Source organism: Cibotium barometz, chromosome 60, assembly GCF_041138505.1.
Source record: "Cibotium barometz isolate CiBa-2024 chromosome 60, ASM4113850v1, whole genome shotgun sequence".
NCBI lineage: Eukaryota > Viridiplantae > Streptophyta > Polypodiopsida > Cyatheales > Cibotiaceae > Cibotium > Cibotium barometz.
In genome coordinates this window covers 2760610-2783386 of record NC_141105.1, presented here as the reverse complement: position 1 = coordinate 2783386, position 22777 = coordinate 2760610, and the positions used below count along the sequence as shown (strand labels likewise).

The window sequence follows — 22777 nt, the reverse complement described above, 5'->3', positions numbered from 1 at the left end:
GGCACTTTTTACTTCAGTTAGTGGAGGTTTTTTCCCCCAGTTTAGCTCAGTTTCACTTATATGCAGTTTATAAGTGTTTTGGTCCACCCGGCACATTTTATGGCCGGACATGTGAACACTTATCTTTAGGGTCACTATTATGTGGCTATTGTACTTCACTTTTTCATTAAGCATATACTGAAGTCGTGTTCTCTCTCTGTGTTGGTTTCCACGCCTGCTTGAAGCTTCTGTAAACCCTAACCCTAACACTTCATTGCCTTCAACATGGTTGATTGATCCCAAAATGTAACAGGGGATGTGCTTTTGTTTTCTTTGTTTGTTTCAAAGCAAAGTGAAAGGTTGGACAAAAGAGCCCTTTTGAAATGTTTAAGTTTGATGTTCATCCTGTTTGAATGTGTTCTCTAAGATGAGCTAGAAAGTGGATTGTTTTTTTTTGGATGTTGAACAGAAGAAATCGAGTGATGCAGAGCTGGATGCTTTGAGGGAAGAGTTTCAACAACGGCTGAATACTGCTGAACGTAAGGTGTGTTGCTAAGGATGGTTTGTTTCTCTAAAGAGTCACAGGTAGTCTTTTAGGGCTCTGAACTATGGAAATGCACTTGTCCTTGTGACATATAGATCCCCAGGTGTACACATGTTTGTGTGTCCGCATCCGTGTCTCTGTTCTCACATGCAGCACACACATGCATCTTTCTTTCCGCTTAAATGCTCCTAAGGCATGCATGAGATTAACATTTTCCAAATATATGAACACTAGTTTGAATCATAGTTTCACCTTCTCTTGCTTATCTGTTCCCACAATGGCTTCTTTTCAAAACCATAGTTAGGCTCAGACACACAGATTAACCAACAGCAATTCAATCCTGATCCCCAAACACAAGCACAGGCTCAGGCTCATTGGAAGCCTCAGTTGCAGGTTAGCCACGACACACTGGTATTTACGGGAATCCTACTGTTTCCTGAGATAGGTGTTCTCCTTGACTGGGGATGCCTAGATTTGCGCATCGATTTTGGACTGTTTGCCCTATTGGAAATTGATGGGACTTGCTTGATTTGGTTGTGCTCTTCCTCAGGTCGTCATTTTTCCTCTTACTTTGTTTGTTCCTGGCCCCACACTCTCATGGGCTTGTGCTATTGCCCAGGCGTTCCTATCCTTCGTAGTGCATCCTGCAGTCTACATGTGTGCATTGCCAACTCACACTCTCATTGCTTGTTTACTCCTCGATTTCAGGTCTCACAAATTGGGCGTTTTGATCTCACATATCTAGCTTGTTGTGTCCACTTGCATTTATTACATGTGTGGGTGGAGATGCGCTTGACAGGATGAGACAATGGCAGGCTTTACCCATGTTTTGTAGTTGTGGAACTCCCAGAGGTCATCTGTGATTTTCTGCTTCTAGTTGGTCAATCCGGGTGTTTGTGGTCCCATGTTTGGAAATGCGCTAATGAAGCCAAGTGCATAGCCATGAAGTTCTGTCTGCCCTCTTTTCTATCTCGTGTGATAGACTCTTTGAATGTGTACACTCCTCTTTCTAGTTATCCTGTGGCAGGAAATGGTTTTCTTTTTTGGTTTGATGAACTGAAGACGTGGTTAGTTTATAAAATATTGGCTATTTATCAATGCATTTGTGTAACTGTGTAGCAGCTGTAATTTTGAACTGTCCTGCAGGTATATGCCTTGACAAAGGAAAGAGATATGCTGAGAAGAGAACAGGGCCGGAGAGATTCTTCTGTTCTCTTGAAAGAGAAGGATGAAATTATTAAGCAGGTTATGGCAGAAGGTAAACGTTTTGTATCCCACTTTGGAAAGTTTGTCAATCAAAGAAAAAAAAGTAAGGAACTGTCTATGATGTTTAAGACAAGTTTTAGTATCTGTGTGCGTAGTACTGGCCTGTATGAAGGGCTTTTATCAAGTGTCAATGATGGAAAAGGTTGCGTCCAAGCATTTTGGATTTTGTGTGGGTTGCACTGTTATACAATATTTTGTCTTATTGTAAATATGGTACTTCCTTTGGGGTGTGCCTTAATAGCTTCTTCTAGCTCCCAGTAGGCAACAGACTCCTCGAGTGAGTCCCTTGTTGGAGGAAGGTAAGAGGGAGGGAGGGGGGTTGGGTAGCAGACCATGGTAAAACTGATGCGGGTCCTTACTGCCCTTGTGGGTTTTGACTGGAACACCTTGCTGGATTCAGTTAAGTGCACGCCATTGTGTCTTGATGATGAGGGTTTGTGGTGGTTTGGTCTCCTTTGCGGCACCCTAAAGAAGTGGAAACGTGTTAATCTCTAGAAGGGTTTCCTCCTTGCATCATAGTGTAGCTTATGCGGTGGCATGTACCAAAGGGCTGTCCCAAGATCCCAAAGGTGCTGAAGAGTGGATATCCTGCACCACATGTGTTACGTACCTAATGCTAATCCTTGGGATTAGTGGACTAATCCGGCAAGGTTAGAGGAGCCCTCAGATTAGGGAAAGGAGGCTGATATAGGTGGCTAAGGTTCATGGTTAATAATACCAAGTATACTGGCTATTTATTACCAGATAGTTATTTATAGCCGTAGTAGCCACTATATAAGGAAGACTTGGGTTATTATTATTCATAGAGTTATTCACTCTGTGGTCTGTGATGGACCAGGATTACCATCGGGAACATGATTGGATTTGAGGGATCATGAACATTCATGCCGAAGGCCTTAGCAGGTAGGCGTTGGTGGTATACCAGTGCTGACTAGCATGGTTCATGGGATTGGAGCTTTAGCCTCCGGCTCGGGGGTGATTCTGGATGGAATCTATGGTTGGGAGGTGAGCTAGCCTCCTGCACCCCTTCTATTTGGTACTAAAGTGGTTGTTTGTGTTTAGGGAGATCCTGGTGGATCTTATAGTAGGTATTAGAGAAATCCTAAACATGGACGCAGGAATAAGTTTTTTTTTTCTCCGGGAAAAAGATCCTTCTATTAGTTACCAAGAAAAACAACCAAAATGGTTAAGTACAAATCTGAAACAACCAAAATGGTTAAGTACAAATCTGTCCCCAAAGGGGAAACGCGAGTCAAGAATGAACAAAGGGGAGGATGCACTTCTCCTCCTGCTATCTCATACAATGGGGGGAGGGGGAAATAACCACACAGGTGGTCTATAATGCCGAGTGGGCTTGCCACCACTATCTGTAAGAAAGGGGAACTTTGTTGTGCTGTGTGGAGCAGTGTGACTCTGTTCTGAGTAGTATTTGGGATTTTCTAGGATTCTTCTCCTGTTATCTGGATAGTTGTCCATGGGTCCTTTGATTGGAATGTTGAGATGTTGGTGCTCTTCATAGATCCTTGTGTAGGACTTAGTTTTGGTAGCAGTACTCGGAGACTAATTAGCCATTTATGGTTGTGCTCGGTGCTAGTGAGTAGCTATAGACATGGTGTTAGTTGGTGGGGTATTGACATAGTTTGTCATTTTTGAGTGTTAAGCTCTTATGGTAATCGGAGGTCTTTGGGAATCTTGTATTGGCAAATTGATGTGGGAGTCTAACCTGAAAGTGGTTGACATTTAGGTAGGAGTCTTGTTGTGTCAAGACAAGGTCGAGGAAGGAATTGATCATCCTAACATGGATTTATAGGTTTAAAGGATGTCTTATATGGAGTATATCTTGATGGTATTGAACGCTAGGATATGTTGCACATAGGATATCCGGATGCATCCATATTTCTATTTGGGTGTTAGTTGATTTTGGGAAAAACGGATAGGGGATTCCAAATGATTGGAGTGCCGTTGTGGATTGATTGCATCTATGATTCGATCTAGGATTGGGGTGGTGAAACTCTTTGTGTCGTCATTGATATGGTGAAGCTATTATGTTTTGCCTGTTCTAAGTGATGTTGGGAAACTAGTTGGGTTACCAGTGGATCTTGAGGCACGCGCATATATTTTGCAAAGATTCATACTCAAAAGAGTGTATCACTGATGGTATTTCATGTCAAAATTATGGGGAGTATGCACAACGGAAGCAATAGTTGATGGCAAGATAGAGCAACATATATATGAGAGAGAGCAAGAACACAAGATGTATAGAAAGCTTCTATATTACCTTCTATTTCAGCCACTCCAAAGCTGGCTTACCCTTCTTCTTCATGTGTTGTTACAAAAAGTAGGATCTCGTGCCCTTTATATAGGCTTTACCAAGGGCTAAGGTTGGGCTAACCCTAGATCCCTTTTCCACCCATATACCCACTTTATTTGAGTTTGTTCCCACCTCCATTATCTCTTCCTCTCATCCTTAACCTTGTAGATCGTATATTTCAACACCCCCTCTCAATGCCACCATAGGACAAGGTGGAGCATTGGACAAACATGCTCAAAAAAGACCCCCTCTCATCCATAGGATAGAAGATAAGGTAGGTAGCCTTTATATGTTAGGCTTTTACAAAAGAGATGAGTTATAGAGTAATATGGTTCACTCCCAATTCTAGTAAGCATGCTTCACTCCTCAACTAGAAGAGTTCCTTGGCATGTGAGAAACAAACAAAATTCCCCTCAACCTTAGTGACATCTTTGGTACCATCTCTTCCATAGTGGCTTCGTGCAACATCCTTGTTGCTTCTTCGCTTTGATGAAACCATCTTCTTGTAAAAGACAATCTTTAAATGGGATTTAGATGTACCATTCTTCATTACATTGGCTTCATTGGTTGCATATTCGTACTTCTCCAATCCTTTCTCGTGGTAGACACGCTTCATGCGTACATGTCTCCTTCCAATCATGCTAGCTTCCTTAGTCCAGTTGCCACATAGACCAACACATGACTACCACTCACGTTTTAATAGCTTATGCATGTGCTTCTCAATATGCTTCTTGCTTCCATCTTTCCACTTCATGATGATGCAAAAATACATACACCAAGGTGAACATTGAAAATATGAAGAAAATCATCAAATTGGAGCTCCAACGTCCACAAAAATTTGGGGCTTTTTCAAAACGGAGCCGCCTACACCAAATTGAAGCCTCTGCATCCACAGAAATTTGGCTTTTCCAAAATCAAGCCTCCTACATCGAATTGGAGCTTTTGCAATGCAATGGAAGGTCCAATCATCCACAATAGGCATCATTGCCTTCTGCAACAAAATTTGCATCGCCACTGGCATGGAAAGTCATCGAAAGAGATTACTCTTCACCGACATACATTCAAGGGAAAGTTTTAAAACTTTCAAAATTGTCTTATTTCTGTGCGAGTTCTCTGCCTGGGAAGTCTCCCAAAATCTGAATTAAATGTTTTGTGCATGTTTCCATTTTTGTAATGCTCCATCATTCCCTTTTTATCCTTCTTGCTGAGAGCAAGGGGTTTTGTCTTGATAGATTGATGTAGGCTGTCATCTAGTGGTCAAGCTCTTATATCATGCTCGACATAAGAGTTCGAGTGTTGGCATCATTGTGTTAGCATCATTTGAGTAGCGCAATCTCTCTCTCTCTTGTTTGCTATCACATCTCTGTCTCTCTCTCGCTCCTACTCTCTCTCTCTCTCTCTCTCTGCCCCCCCTTCGCTGCCTATCCCCGCTGCCTGCCTGCGCCCCCTTCGCTGCCTGTCGACCTGCGCCCCCCCTTCGCTCTCTCCCCCGCTGCCTGCCTGCGCCCCCCCCTTCGCTGCCTGCGCCCCCTTCGCTGCCTGTCGACCTGCGCCCCCCCCCCTCCCCCCCTTGCGCCTCCCTTCGCTCTCTCTCCCGCTGCCTGCTTGCGCCCCCCCCTTCGCTGCCTGCGCCCCCTTCGCTGCCTGTCCTCCCTGCGCCCCCCTTTTCCCGCTCTCTCTCCCCAGTCTCATTCCCTCTTTTCAGGATTTTATGGTAGGCACTAGGCTGGTTGGAATAGCAGTGGATCATGCTATCTTGTCCTTCACTCTCACATTTCAGTTCAGCACCACTCCGTTGGGACAGGTCTCCACACACACTCGTTATACCTTTACGAGGGAGACTGACACCGTGTACACGGATGAGATATACAGACGCCTATGTGCCGAGGAGCCGGGACGGCCATTAGATGAGCTCACTCAGATATTGATAGAGACGCTTCATGCTGCAGCATCAGAGGCATATCCCCATAGTCAGCCTACATGGAGACGATCTGGGAACATGCCCCAGAACAGTTGGTATGATGAGGAGTGTAGAGAGATGAGGATCAGATTACAGAGAGAGGTGCTCATGGGTGTTACCACTCACAGACAGTCATGGATTACCTTCCGGCACCTAGTGCGACGGAAGAAGAGGGCTTATCTTGCTCAGTTAGAGAGGGATTTGTATCAGTTATTTATGAGTCAGGACTCAGGCGAGGCATGGAGACTATTCCATGAGCATTCACCATCACCAGCCATTACCTCCACAGAGATTTGGGGTGAGTATGCAGCATCCCTGTACACAGCACCAGGACAGCCGCCCCTGCCAGACCCATCGGAGCCATGCCCAGAGACATGTGCTTTCTTTACTGCTGAGATTGTAAGGAAAGCTATTGACAGGATGAGGACTGGGAGAGCATATGATCATGATGGTTTGGTAGCAGAGCACTTTATTCATGCTAGAGATATGCTTGCAGAGCTTATTGCTATGATGTTTAACCGAGCCATGTGTGAGGGTTTTCCTGAGACTTGGAAAATGTCCACGATTGTGCCTATCTTCAAGTCAGGGGATCCCATGCTTCTTGGGAATTATCTTACCATCATGATTGGTCACACATTGGCTAGATTATATGCATCTATTCTTGAGCAAGAGTTGAGTAGATGGGCAGAGAGAGAGGACATACGTGCACCAGGTCAGGAGAGGTTTCTCCACTCTTGATCATATCTCGACACTCAGAGCTATTATTGAGGAGGGCAGATTATATGGCAGGAGGATTTATTGTTGCTTTGTGGATTTCCGCAAAGCTTTTGACACAGTACCGAGAGCCAGACTGATGCGCAGACTACAGGAGATGGGAGTGCCCACAGAGCTGATTTGGGGAATCATGGCTTTATACAGGACAGTTGTGGGGTAGGTACGTACTACTCAGGGTATATCTGAGATGGTTCAGTCCACTATTGGGGTGAAACAGGGCTGCCCCCTTTCTCCCACCTTATTTGGGATGTATGTGGATGAGGTTTCGGACTATGTAGAGCAGGAGGGTGACAGAGGAGCACAGCTAACCTTGAACAAAGCTCTGGCTCTTTGACACTTTGATCACTTCAGCCATGCTGTATGGAGTGGAGATATGGGGACCCTCAGTGGATCACCACAGCCGAGCTGGTAGCACTGATGGATGGAGACGTATGGAGAGGCTCTTGGTTTCTATGATTTCCCGGATGATTAGGGCCAAGGCCTCCGTACCACATGATATTATCCGTGCAGAGATGGCTGCCCCCCCATTGGTAGTAGAGGCACTCACTCGATTAGTCTCCTTTATACATAGCACTTGGGCTCTCCCTAGAGACAGATATGCTCGCTTAGCCCTGGAGTCTTCACGACAGTTGGCATCACAGGGAGACGGATCATGTTGGTATGCACAGATGACAGCTTGGTTCCGGCTGCATGGCTTTAGTATGGACAGGCTACCTCCATTTCAGTATTCCCTGGATGCACCCTCCCTCTCTCTCACACGGGCAGAGATTACCAGACTTATCAGGTTGGACTTGATTCAGCTGGACACTAGGAGGACATGGATACAGCCGACACACGAGCTTGGTACGAAGATGGCTTTCTATAGAGATCATCTTCTCCAGCTCACGGAGGATGGGTTTGTGATTAGACCCAGCTACAAGGACACTCATCTTTCTCATGGGGTACGGAGTGCTATTGGTCAGATGCGCACATCCTCACACCAGCTAGAGATTGAGAGTGGCAGATTCAGAGGAGTACCAGCTGAGGCCAGGATTTGTTAGCTATGCCAGATGGAGTTAGAGACAGAGTTACATTACATATGTCACTGTCCAGTATATTATGAGATACGAGGCCGTTTTTAGTGCCTGTTTAGAGAGGGTTTCGGACCACTTTCTAGAGTCATGAGATACCAGGATCAGAGATGCCTCAGATTATACTTGCTGGAGCTTCGTAGACATAGAGAGGGTCTCTTGAGAGGGAGGGGATCAGAGAGGGAGAGACACCTACAGAGGCAGATTACAGACTTTTTCGACCAGAGATTGAGCAGTCAGGCCAGTAGGCATTGCAGATAGCCCCAGAGTATAGCCGCACCAGAGGTACACTGATTGATCGGGCTATAGAGCTGGGGCGGTCCAGGCGCCCCAAGATGAGAGGCCCATCTCGACATCGGCGGAGACTACAACAGAGGATCAGGACCATACTAGCACGGCATGGGAGACGTCCAGTCAGAGTACTCACCATGGAGGACATTGAGGATATCCGCCATCGACCGATGAGAGACATCTTTGGATAGTGAATTTCATTTCTCTCTCTCTCTCTCTCTCTCTCTCTCTCTCTCTCTCTCTCTCTATCTCTGTGCACCAACTTGTCATGGCTTGAACCTCCATCTCTCTCTTTGCACATGCTCCACTCCTGGCACCATGAATGCTAACAATGGCATCCTCAAGCATGTTGCTATGATTGTTCTCACCTGAAGTTTGTGATCGTGTGCCAGCCCATGGATAAAGACTCTACACAAAGTCGTGGCATTCCATGTGCCACACTCGAGACTGCAAGTCTCTAAACTCCTGTAAATACGAGTCAAAAGACATGTTCCACATATCCAAGTCTACAAACTTGGACACCCATCCTCCCCTGAAGAAACTCATCTCGAAACCGAGTCTCAAGATCCACCCAAGTAGTGGGTTTATCCCTGAGTTCTCTCCACCAAGTAAGGGCTTTCCCCCTTTGGGAGACCCTCACGATCTCTATTTTTCAGCCATCTAGAAAAAGTGAAACTCAAAGCGAACATTCCAACAGTTAAGGCAAAAGTCTACGACCTCCTGTGTTCTCTCCTTCTTCTCACCCACAAAAGCATCTGGTGTGAACAAAGGAGCCACTGCAACCGTACGTGCAGTAGTGGCTGAACCAACGACTGCCCTCTAGAGGAGTAACACCTCATCCCATAACTGCTGAATATCAGCCTGTAAATCAGTCTGGGGTTTCGCTATCTGCTCCTCGAAGTAAGTTCTCTCTACCCTTCGACCTCATCCTGTTCGAATTCCACTTGATCCCCTTCGGATTGAGGATTATCCTCATGGTCCAGCCATGTGGCACCCTATGCTGCCACCGTACCAGCTTGTATGGCCAGTACAGGTGCAGCCCGACTGTGCCCAGCCATGGCTGCCTTGCTTGCAGCCACCCGTGCTATCACAGCCGCCGCATTTGCATCCATGCATGCCCAACCATAGATAGACCCCCATGCACATGACCCACAGCCATATACTAGCCTAAAAGCACACTGCAGTCACAGGGAAACCTGGTGCAACAGATTTCCGCATTTTAGGGTTTCTGCATATTACAGTCACTTGAACAGCATACCCTCTTGCACACGCATATATACTTCCCCCCCCCTCTCTCTCTCTCTCTCTCTCTCTCTCTCTCTCTCTCGGTAAAGGTTGGTTGATTAGATTACAAAAATGTAGTACAAAGCAAAGGTTACATGACCAGCTATACAAACCTGTACATAGAGGTCCTCAGACCGCACACACTAAAAGGCCACATGAGGCATGCCCACTATACAAAGAGCATGTAACTAGGGATCAACTTGCGCCTTGGTGATAACATAATGTGCATCGATCAAAGAAGAAACTTGCCACAATAGACCACGAATGCGTTGGACATGACCTTTCACCCCCGATTGTGAATCAAAGATGAAAGTATTTCGCATGAGCCAATGCTCATGTGTTACCTTGGGAGAAACCTCTTGTACCATGGGTAGCTTGCCTTCCCTACGGCCTTCAAAAGCTGTCCCAAATTGCGAAAGAAAACAAAGAAGACCTCATGTTGCTGACTGTCCCCCCACAGGCTCATCATGTCCAAATACCCACTGCCTAGGTGACAAAGTGTGTCCAGTCACCATTTGCCACATTGAAGAGATGCTTTCCGCCGGCCTGCGTCCGATGCGGCCACCCATTGGAGACACAGAGACATTGCCTATGGGACTGTCCACAGGCGCAGCAGATTTGGATGAGAATGCTGCGCATTTAAGCCCCCCTCTCTCCAGAGGGCATGTATACGTGGGGGGCCGCTGCTTGGTCTTCTTCGTCAGGGCCAGCTCTGGGATACGAGACGGAGCAGGGCAGCTAGGCCATCAGATTCATTGGGGGCCAGCCTCGCCTTGTTCCTTCACCGGATTTCTCGACAGCCGGCTGGACACAGGAGAGGGATTTACGATGGGAGCTCCTCAGCAGCCTCACCATATGGTTCACCTGGAGAGCCCGTTGTTTCAGGGCCTTTGAGGGGAGACTGGAGCCACCAGCAAAGACTGTTCGGGCTATCGGGCAGGAGTTGATCCACACCCTGCGAGGACAGTATGACCGCATCCGGGGCGACTCGGATTGAGCGATCTTGCGGCGCCAGGCCTTCCACACCACTTGGCGCAGCGGCCCTTTCTATACTCTACACGCGGGTACCCCCTGCTGGCACTACAGGCCACCTGTTTGGATTTTTCCCCCTCCTATTGTATGATATAGCCTCTCAGTTATTTGTACCTTTATTTGTACTTTTCTGCACCTAGGGAGAGTCTCCCTAGCTGCCTTGATTGGATCTCTGCTCTGCCTTCTTATGAGTAGGAGAGGGGTTTTGTAGCCCAGTGGGCTTTTTTATAACTAATGAAAGGATCTTTTCTCGAAAAAAAAAAAGCTGGCGAGGATGTCACCAGAATGGACATTTCCGAGTATGAAAGGTGTCTGTTGTGGCTACAAACACTTCAAGTGGGAGTATTCTGTCGTAAGCCTGTGGTTGGATACTACAGATTGGCACTGTGTATGCTACGCTAGACGAGTATCGTGGTGGTACCCAGCTTATATAGTTGCAGACAACTGCTTACTTATAAGGCGGAGGGGATGTCAGCATTTGTTCCCTTCACCAACTTGATAAGTGTTTTAAGGCAAGCCCACACATACGTGAGAGTGGGGATTTTCCACAAAAGCAAGCTCAAGTATTCAGTGGCAAGGATTGGCCTGAAAGATGGCCACACGGTATGAGCATCATGGGATTTTAATCATTTAAGTGAGTTATATTGTTTATAAGTCCATGTGTTCACACATCATTAAAGGCTGACCGGACATATTATTATTTGGGCATGAACCCCTGGACAAAAGGGACGCCTAGGTGCAAGCTTGGGGAGCAAGTTGAAAAAAGCATTAAAATGGGATATTATAAGCAAGCACAGCCACTTTTGGCAAAAAGGAATAGCAACTATCTTATAAAAAGAGCTGGTCGACTCCATAAAAAGCAAGGAGAGGCTGTCTTTTTGGGAGGCATGCGCATGAGAGCACAGGCGGGCAGCAGCTTTTTGACTCTCTCTCTCCCTGTCTTGTATGCGCACAGTTAGCAGCTGTTTTCTCTCTCTTCTGCGCTGGCTGTACAGAGAGCTGCTGTCCTTCTCTCCACTCAGCGCTGAGTCGCTGACCGTACAGAGGGCTTCTGTCCTCTTCTCTACCCAGTGTTTGTACAGAGGGCTTCTGTACTCCTCTCTACCCAGTGTTTGTACAGAGGGCTGCTGTCCTTGTCTTCACTCAGCGCTGGCCGTATAGAGGTGCACAGGCCGGCAGCAGCCATTGTTCTCTCTTCTTCTGCCTTTGAACTGGCTGTCCAGCAGTGTGAGTTCTCCTTTCTTGTGGCGGCCTACTGGCTGTACAGACAGCCATACAGCTTCCACACGTGTGACTGGTGTTTCTCTCTCTCTTTTCCGGTCGCCTTCAAGCCGGTGGTCGCAGTGGTGAAGTGTTTTCTTTTATTGGCCGCCTACAGGGCTGATTTTGGGACTATTCTGGGACACAGTTTTTGGACAGCTACTAGGACTGTTTTGTCCTTGGAGAGAGCCAGGTCCGAGACTTGTTTATGCTGTAGAAAATCTGATGCTGGGTGCACCCTCGCCTTGAATTCTTGTAAAGCTTCTATTGGGTAAAGAAGTTCCTACAGGGGGCTGGCTGTTCCGGCTTAGTGTGCTCTCTATTCCTATTTTGTGGGTTCCTGTTGTATTTATACTCTGTTTGCATATTTGAAGTGTTTATCTTCTGTTTTGGGTTCCTCATTTGTTACACTATGTAATGAGCGAGAGCGTCTGCGAGGCTGAGGCCGATTAATGCAATAGCTCTTTCATTTTGATACTTGCACTGTATTTGTTTGTCAAGCTCGGTTGCTCCAGGATTGTGATCATCTCCAGAAATCACACCCCACACTCCTTGCATGAGAAGTAGTTGCATCTTGGTCTGCCAAGTTGGGAACCGGCTGCGAGAGAACCTGTCTATTGCTGGTGCTGATAGAGCCATGATGTTGAGTTTAGGTTTTTGATAAGCACCCCAACTTTATGACGTTTCAAGCTATAACATGAATAAAGAGGAAATGGTGAGGCTTGGCTTACTACTCACTGTAGTGAAACAATGGGTAGATATGTGCACACAGTTGGCTGCATATGAGCTGAAGGCATCCAGCATAGAGAAACAGGGTGGCTGCAGTTGGGAATACTTGGGCGGTCATCATAGAGCAGACGGTGACTGTGCGACGGCAGGATCTGCAGAAAGAATTGGTGGCAGAGACCTAGCAGCGTCTATGCGACGGTGGGACTTGCAGAGAGACTCGGTGGCAGTAGCAGAGGTTCACAGGCTGGCAAGACTCGAGGCGAGTGACAGCTCCACTCAGCGGGTAGAGGTTTGCAGGGGAAAAGGACGTCGAGGCTGGAAATGCATTGGCACTGGACGAAAAAGGAGCCTGGCCCGGAAAGGTCGTGCGGAGGCCTGTGCCGCCTGGGAGGCGGGTGAATTGTTTGAAGGCTGCACCACTAAGCTCTGATACCATTTGAGGTTCTCAGAGAAGGGTTATGGTGGGTGGTAGACCACCATGGTGAAGATAATGGGCAGAGAGAGAAAGGACTGTAGAGAGAGAAGGGGAGAGAGAGAGAGCCAAAGGTAGAGAGAGATGATTGCACGACTTAAGTATTGATTTGATTGATGATATAAAATGAAGTACAAGCCCTTGTTATATAGGCCTTTCTCACACAAAACCATTTGACCCTTGTTTAATGCATGCTTATCCACCCTCCTAAGAGGTGGTTCACATGAAGACACTACCAGCCTTTTAAGGGGCTGTTCACACACTATTACACACACACAAGCTCCGGTTTATCCCAACACATGTTTCTTCACAAATATTGACTTGAGATCCGGCTACCACCAACTAAGGATGAAGAGTGGTGATGAGTATAAAACGGCATTTAGGACCGAGAGGGGTCTCTATCATTACATGGTTATGCCGTTTGGATTATGTGATACACCCGCCATTTTGCAAGCATTGATGAATAAAGTGCTTCAGCCCTTCCTCTACAAGTTCGTGTTCGTATTCTTTGATGATATATTGGTGTATAGCAAGCTTGGGTGAAGTGGAGCACTTGATGCATGTGCGCATGGTATTGGATGCCCTACGTGCCAACCACTTGTATATCAAGGAAGCAAACTCACATTCATGGCTAGTGAAGTGGAATATCTTGGTCACACTGCTGGCAAAGATGGCATAAGGGTAGACCCCAAGAAGGTTGAGTGTGTGCAAAAGTGGCCGACTCCAACAAACACAACACAGGTTTCTTGGGACTTGCCTCATTCTATAGGCGATTCAATGAGAGGTATGGACACATAGCGGCACCTTTGACAGACAAGCTTAAGAGGGAAGCATTCTTTGGGATGCAATTGCAAATATGAGCTTTGAAGAGCTTAAGAGGATGCTTACATTAGCCCCTATGTTGGTGTATTCCGATTTATCGAAGCCTTTTACCATTAGGGCAGATGCATGTGGAAGAGGTATTGGTGCCGTGTTGTATCAAGATCATGGGGTTATTGCATTTGAGAGCCGCAAGATAAATGACAAGGAGATGGAATTACATGTCTATAATCAAGAGATGATTGCAATTTTACAAGCACTCAAGAGGTGGCACCATTATCTCTATGGAAGCTGTTTTTAATGTAAGAAGTGATCATAGGGTGGTTAAATACTTCTTATCTCAGCCTAACCTATTTCCAAAACAAAGGTGGATGGCGACATTACAAAACTATGATTTTGAAATCACTTACATAAAAGGGAAAGATAATTTAATGGCCGATGCTCTTTCACGGATGTGGGCTTGCTCATTGTATTCAATTTCAGAATTGCATAAGGATTGGGTCATGGACATTCAAGAGGAGTGTCTCTTGGATAAGGAGGTGTCTCAAATGGTGTAGAAACTAGAGCCAGGTGGTATCCATGAAGATTTGCCACACTATGAGCTCAAAAATGGTCTCTTGTACCATAGGGACAAGGTTTATCTTGTATCTACTTCATCATACAAGGCCAAGGTGATGAAGAATGCAGCCCCTATGGCGGGACATTTTGGTCTCTACAAGACCTTTGACAAGATAAGGAAGAGTTTCTTTCACACCTCAAGAGAAAAATGCAATAGTGATGAGAAAGGCACAGTTCAAGAGAAAAACGCAGCAGGAAAACACATCATTGAAGGCGTATGAAACATAGCTAACTTGGCTCCGATACCATGTTAGCATTCATGGTGCAGGATGGAGCATGTGCAAAGAGAGGGATGGAGGTTCAAGCAATGACGATTTGGTGCACAGAGATAGAGAGATATAGAGAGTAAGAGGGAGAGGGAGAGGGAGAGAGAGAGATAGACTTGTGATAGCAAACAAGGGAGAGAGATTGCACAGCTCAAATGATGGTGTTTGTTGTTAGAACTACCCAAGTACATGCCTATATAGGCATCAAGCCTTGTCTTTTGACCAAAACCAAATAAAGGTTGTTCACATCCAATGAGGGTATTCACACCAACTAACTTCGAAATACGTGCACATGAGGGCAATTGCAATGCAAGTGGGGGAGAATGTGACCCCTCTCACCTCTAGATACACGTGGCTAGCTTGTAGGAGTCGGACAGTAGGTGCACCAGATTGGCCTATCGTCGCGCAGGTGCCACGTGGCAGTCGATCATTGGACATGTCAGCCACAATAAAGTCGTGGGCAATAATAATAGGCCAACATCATTTAATACTGGCCGACTAGTACTTCGGGTGTTTTTATATATGTGCACAAGGAATGCGTCAAATTCATATATCATTCTCAGGGCTAGTCTCTCTACAATGCGTTTCTCTTAGAGTGTGAGTTGGCCAAGGAGATTTTAAGCAACGTTGGGCTGTGAGTTGATTCTTCACTCTTTGTATTTTTATTTTTAGAAAGAGATATTGGGGAGAAACCTGCTGTTAGGGTTTACAGCTCATTCATGGGAGACATACACAGAGAAGCAAAGGGAGAGAGAGAGAGAGAGTTGTGGGGATAAGTCAACTCATGAAAAAGCATGAGTGTGTGACTCCCCTATCACACATGTATATTGCACTAGTACACATAGTGCACTTAGTACATTAAAAGTACTAAGTGTACTATGTACTATAACTTATGGGCTTGTACACACTATAAGGGTGGGCATAACGCCTTTACCCCGCACTTAGTACATTAAAAGTACTAAGTGTACTATGTACTATAACTTATGGGCTTGTACACACTATAAGGGTGGATACCATGTGTCATGGATATCCAGGATGCAGAAGTGCACTGCCTTATCTACTACAGAGGCCGAGTATATTGCAGCCACAGAGGCTTGCAAGGAGGCATTATGGCTATCTCGGTTAGTGGTTGATTTGGGTTATACAGGGGATATTCCATTCATTGCATTGGACTTTCCAACAGAGTTGTTCTTCCTGTTCATCTCTTCTTGAAGAAGAGCACCCTCAACATCTGCATATGACAGCATAGCATGCGAATTACTAGTGGCTGTCCTGAATGTGTCCCAACTCTCTGGCAAAGTGCATAAAAGAAAAGTGGCTTTGAACTCATCGTCCATTGCCAACTTTTGATTGATGACCTGGCTGACAATACCATTAAACTCATTTAGATGGGCTGTCATAGAAGCCCCTTCCTTCATCTGAAGACCTATGAGTTTCTTCAACCAATACACTTTGCTTGAGGCACTTTGTTGGGCATACAAGTCCTGCAATCTCTGCCACATTCCCCAAGCTGTCTTCTCTTCACGAATGCTGAAAAGTAATGAGTCTGACACAGACAACATGATAGTAGATCTTGCCAGCTCATCCATATCTTCCCACTCTTCAGCTGTAAGAGAAGCGGGCATCACACCCCTTTCTTTGATAGGCTTGTGCTGCTTTTTCTGGAGCAACACATTGTAGCACTGGGTTTGCCAAATATCATAATTATGCGAGCCTTCAAGCTTCTTGATGTGAAGCAATGAAGAGCTCTCACCTGTGGTTGCCATAGCAAAATGCAACCTGTCAATGCCTGACTCCCTGCAAATGTGCAAACACTGCACTCAAGATGTGCAAACACTGCACCCAAAGCACACAAAGTGCTCACAAATGTTCTCCCAAGCTTTATCTCCCACTGCGGAAGCAAGAATGCAACTTTTCTCCCACTTTTTGTGATGAAAACACCAAAATCTGGTTGCTGCAGATTTTGGACAGCACCTTAAATGTGCTCTTTTGCCTTTCCAAAGTACTGTACAGCAGTACCAAGTGCTCACCAATGATGTACCAAACCTGTACCGGCAATTTCAGCAGCTGAATTTGAACCTTTTGATCACTCAAAACAGTGTACAGCCATGCCAAAACATGCACAAAGCTGTGCCAAATCTGTACCAGCAGGTACAGTAGCAATAAATGCTCTCCTGGCTGTCCAAATGAGTGAAAATCAGATTTTTACAGTCACGAACACTGCATAAAACAGTCCCGAACAGAAATTGGGCAAAAGCCCCTTGACTGCAAGCTGATTTTTGAGGATTCAAGGCATAAATGTCTTGCCTGCTGCTTTGCCAAGCTCAACAAGCATACAAACTTGAAAAGCCCCTTGATTTGAGATCAATTTCTGATCATGCATGGTACATTGGCGCACATGAAGGCATCCAGAGTGTTCACGATGCTTCCCCCTGGCCACATATACATCAAATACATGAAAGCCCCTTGTTTTACAGGCACATTGAGTGCTTGTAAGGCATCAGCACATTATCCACAGCATCAAATGCGATTGCCTGCATGCAAATCAACTCAATCGGCACAAAAGCCCCTTGATTTGCACTGCAATTTGCTGCGATTTTGCCCAAATGTGCGATTTTTCACATCATACAGCATGTATGAGTGTTTAATTGCACAATTACATCAAAAGCCCCAAATTTCGACATCCAATTTCCTGCAAATTGATCCTGATTTGACCAATTTCCTGCAAATTGATCCTGATTTGACCAATTTCCTGCAAATTTATCCTGATTGTGACCAATGTCACCCAATTTTGCCAATTTTGCTCAAAAATTGAGCAATTGGGCACCTGTACCTGCTCAATTGCTTGAATTGATAAGAAATTCGCAAAATTGAAGCAAAAATACCTCTGATTTTCTGATTTGCAGGCGAGTTTTTGTTGTTGCAGGAAAAGTGGGGTTGATGAATGCTGCTGCCTAGATGAATGCTGCTGCTGTGTACTGGACAGCACCTGGGGGGGTGTCGTGGTCAGCTGGTGGGCAGCAAGGGCAGCCGTACAGCAGGCTGGGCAGCCTGTGGGGCTGCGTGGGCTGGCTGGGCAGCCCTATGGGGCTGCGCTGGCTGGCTGGGCAGCCCTGTGGGCTGGCTGAACAGCTGGGGCAGCTGGCTGGAGCTAGGCGACCAGCTCAAGAGGCTACCAGGAGCAAGGCGACCAGCTGAGAAGAGGCGGCCAACAGAAAAGGAAGAACAACTCTGTTGGAAAGTCCAATGCAATGAATGCACGTGGGAGATCCCAGCAAAGGGGGAAAAGCCAAGAAAGGGGAAGGAGCAAGTCTCGCTCCAAAAAGGATTTGGAATGCCATTATTGTGGCAAGAAGGGACACATCAAAAAACAATGCTACAAATGGAAAAATGATCAAAAAGAAAAAGGAAAAGGCAAAGACAAAGAGAAGGATGAAGCCAAAGATGTAAAGCCGAAGGGCAAAAGTGGAGTCAAGATCGAAGAAATCAATGTGTCACATGCAGGTGGCAGTGAGGATGAGGTCCTCTTTACGTCTTCACTTGATGCCCATTCACTTCTTACAGGTGGTCATGGTATGTACTCATGGATCATTGATTCAGGTGCCTCCTTTCATGTCACAGGTTGCAGAGACTTGTTTGTTAGGTACACTGCTGGCAATGAAGGAGTGGTTTATTTGGGTGATAACCATGCATGCAAGATACTTGGCAGAGGTGATGTAAGGCTTGTATTTTCAGATGGCTCACAGCTTATGCTCCATGATGTCAGGCATGTGCCTGAGATCAAGAAGAATCTGCTTTCTACTGGACAGCTTGATGATGCTGATTATGTTACCACATTTGGTAGTGGAAAGTGGAAAATTAGTAAGGGCTCACTGGTTGTTGCCAGAGGCTCTAAAGTGGACACTCTTTACTTTATGCATGCAGGTGTTTGTCACCATGCTAATGTAAATGCAACCGAGCTGCCGGAAATTTCTATGTGGCATAGCCGGTTGGGACACATGAGTGTCAAGGGAATGGAGCAATTGTCTCGTTTGGGTTACTTGCCTTCTCTAAAGTTTTCAAGTTTTCAGTTTTGTGAGCATTGTATTTATGGTAGGCAACTACAGTGCCCCCACAAGAAAGCTCTTGGACAGAAAGATGCTCAGTTAGAGCTTGTGCATACAGATGTATGTGAGATGCCTCAGCTTTCTTTGGGAGGGGCAAAATACTTTGTGTCTTTTATAGATGATGCCACACGCAAGGTGTGGGTCTATCCTCTTCGTTTGAAGAGTGATACATTTTCAGTGTTCCAGAAGTTTGTTGCTCATGTTGAGAATCAAACTGGCAAAACACTGAAGGCTTTGCGTTCCGACAATGGTGGAGAGTATATGTCCAAACAGTTTCAGGACTTTTGTGATGCTAAAGGCATTAAGAGGGAGCTCTCTACTCCTTATGATCCTCCACAAAACGGGACAGCAGAGAGGATGAATAGGACCATTCAGGAGAAGGTCCGTTCTATGTTGTCACATGCTGCATTACCTCATGGTTTTTGGGCTGAAGCTGTTATGACAGCTGTTCACCTTATAAACAGGTCACCTAACACGAGGCTTGGTGGGAAAGTGCCAGAAGAAGTATGGACAGGGAAGCCTCCGTCATACAAGCACTTGAGAGTGTTTGGTTGCGTTGCGTACGTGCACATACGCAGGGAAATGCGCACCAAACTTGATCCTAAGTCTCATAAATGCATATTCCTAGGATATGGTGACAGAGGTGAAATGGGGTATAGACTTTGGGATCCCATGAATAGAAAGATCATACGCAGCAATGATGTCATTTTTGATGAAACATGCATGTATAAGGAGCCTGCAAGGCAACAGGAGCCTGGCAGAGTCATCTTTGATGATGATGGACATCATGGACAACAACAAAGGGCTGTAAATCAGCCATTACAGCAGGAAAACCAGCCCTTAAATGGTGCTGAAAATGGTCCAAATGGACAGCCAGATATGGCAGAAAATATCCCTATGGATATACCACAGTTGGAGGATATACCGGGCATGATATTTCAGCCTTATGGCATGGAACAGGAGCCACCAATGGGTGATATGCAAGCTGGACAGCAACCTGCAAATGATGGTCATTGGGTACGGAGGTCCACTAGACCCTCCAGAGTCCCTGACAGGTTTGTTCCAGGGGTTGACTACTTGATGCTCACTGACTGTGGGGAGCCCTCATGTTATAAAGAGGCTTTACAGAGGGCAGACAAAGCTCTATGGGAGCGTGCCATGAAGTCAGAGATGGATTCTCTGCACAAAAATGGAACTTGGAAGTTGGTGCCTTTGCCTGCAGGCAAGAAGGTTTTGCCATGCAAGTGGGTATACAGGCTCAAAGTTGCATCAGATGCTAAGCCAAGATACAAAGCCAGGTTAGTGGCTAAGGGCTTCAAGCAGGAATATGGTGTGGACTTTGATGAGATCTTCTCTCCAGTGGTCAAAATGACCACACTTAGAGCTGTGTTGGCTTTGGTTGCGCATGATGATCTGGACTTGATTCAGATGGATGTGAAGACTGCTTTTCTTCACGGTGATCTCCATGAGGAGATATATATGCAGCAGCCAGAGGGTTATGCAGTGAGTGGAAAGGAGAAGCTTGTATGCAAGATGAAAAAGAGTCTTTATGGGCTAAAACAGGCACCACGAGAATGGTATCATAAATTTGATACATTCATGAAATCACAGAAATTCAGGAGAAGTGACATAGATCACTGCTTGTACACCAAGAAAGCTTTGGATAGCAGTCTATTGATTCTCATTTTGTATGTTGATGATATGTTGATTGCCGGGAAATCTCGTAAAGAGATGGATGCTTTGAAGAAGAGGCTGCATGAGACCTTTGATATGAAGGATCTGGGTGATGCAAATCACATCTTGGGTATGCGGATACTTCGGGACAGAAATCAGCATGTGTTGTATTTGTCTCAGAAGGAATACATTGGCAAAGTCTTGCAGAGGTTCAATATGGACGGGGGGAAGAAAGCTAGTACTCCTTTGCCTCCATATGTGAAACTCAGTGCTAAGGACAGCCCACAGTCGGATAGTGACAGGGCTGATATGGCCAAGATTCCGTATGCTTCAGCTTGTGGCAGTCTCATGTATGCCATGGTTGCTACTAGGCCAGACATTGCATTTGCAGTGGGAGTGGTTTCTAGATACATGGCCAACCCTGGCAAGAAGCATTGGGAAGCAGTGAAAGGTGTCATGAGATACCTGAAGGGCACACAGGATTTGTGCATTTGCTTTGGCAAACTGGATGCATTAGTGCATGGTTATACGGATTCGGATTATGCCGGTCATCCAGATAACCGGAAGTCTACTACCGGTTATGTATTTACATTCACAGGAGGTGCTGTGTCATGGATATCCAGGATGCAGAAGTGCACTGCCTTATCTACTACAGAGGCCGAGTATATTGCAGCCACAGAGGCTTGCAAGGAGGCATTATGGCTATCTCGGTTAGTGGTTGATTTGGGTTATACAGGGGATATTCCATTGTTGCATTGTGACAGTCAGAGTGCCATTCAGTTGGCAAAGAACCCTGTCTTTCATGCAAAGACGAAGCATGTGGATGTGAAGTATCACTTCATCAGAGAGGTGATAGAGAACAAGCAAATTCAGCTTGTTAAGATTCACACGGATGACAACCCGGCTGATCTGTTGACGAAGAGTTTGCCTCCGGAGCGGTTTGCTCATTGCAGACACTTGATGGGCATTGGATGAGGCCATTTTCAGCCTTGATATGGCCTTGTATATTATCATGTACATGCTGATTTTTTCTTTTCCTTTACTTAAGGGCACTTTGCCTTTAAGTGGGAGGTTGTTGGGGTAAAGGCGTTATGCCCACCCTTATAGTGTGTACAAGCCCATAAGTTATAGTACATAGTACACTTAGTACTTTTAATGTACTAAGTGCACTATGTGTACTAGTGCAATATACATGTGTGATAGGGGAGTCACACACTCATGCTTTTTCATGAGTTGACTTATCCCCACAACTCTCTCTCTCTCTCTCCCTTTGCTTCTCTGTGTATGTCTCCCATGAATGAGCTGTAAACCCTAACAGCAGGTTTCTCCCCAATAAGAGACGTCTATTAAGTATGAAAAAGACATACAACAATCACAACTAAAAGCTGGAAAAGAATAGAATCACCCCAATATGTAAGGTGATTTCAACCATTGAGGAGCATCATGATGCAATGAAAGACTTGTGGGACTAGAGGAAAAGAAAATGCCATGGTCCCAGTCCCGCATAAATATAATGCGCTTTGCCTGCGCAGAACGAGAGGACCCTTGAATACGAGCCCAAGTAGCCATAAGAGTATGGATGATATCACCCCATATAGTACTAATGCACTGAGACCCAAAATTCTGGACACCCTCAATAGCCTCCGTGCATCTAGCTCTCCAGATCTGCCATGCTGTAATACTGGCAACAATCTCCCAACTGGTGTCAATCCTCTGTCTGGGGGGTGTATAATCAGAGTGAGGGACATCTTGCAGTAAACCATGCTGGGCAATTGTTAGAAGTCATCTCCTGTCTAGATTTATACACCAGGGCCTTTGTTGTGGGTGTGCCCGCCCTTATGAGGTGTTTTATCATTTTTCCTGACTCCCCGCATTTTTCCCCTATTTTTCCCATTTTTTGTGGCTTGGGAGGCAGCCCATTTGCTGGCAGACTGCTGAACTGGTCCACGACTCCATGCCAGAGCTGGCCGACTGCTGATGATTTGGCCGACTGGATGTGATGCTAGTCGTGGAGTTTTCAGGGCCAGTCCGCTGCCTACAGCAGGCGGACTGCTGCTATGGGGGCATATAAATAGGCCCCCACCCCCATACCACTCATGGTATCATATCGGGATCTTCTTGTGTATATCAGAGCAGAGTTACACGCCTACATCTCTCTCTCTCTCTTGTGCTGTTTTTCTGCATGCGTTTTTTGCTCGTGTTCCCAGATCTGGTCATCATCTCCGCTGCGTATTTTGACATGGTATCAGAGCCCTAGGCTCTAGATAGGTCTTGGGATTTGTGTGAGCAAGAGGGGGACTGCTGTGTTGCTGATTGGTGGAC

General features: G+C 45.9%; 1 protein-coding gene across 1 annotated transcript in view; it reads left to right on the top strand.

Moving 5' to 3' along the window:
* Positions 1-22777, top strand: part of GC5 (golgin Putative 5) — an 82907-nt gene that overhangs the window by 19551 nt on the left and 40579 nt on the right. The window contains exons 5-6 of the mRNA XM_086794014.1: positions 449-523; positions 1670-1781. Coding sequence (XP_086650140.1) covers positions 449-523; positions 1670-1781 — 187 coding nt within the window. The remainder of the gene's footprint in view (positions 1-448; positions 524-1669; positions 1782-22777) is intronic.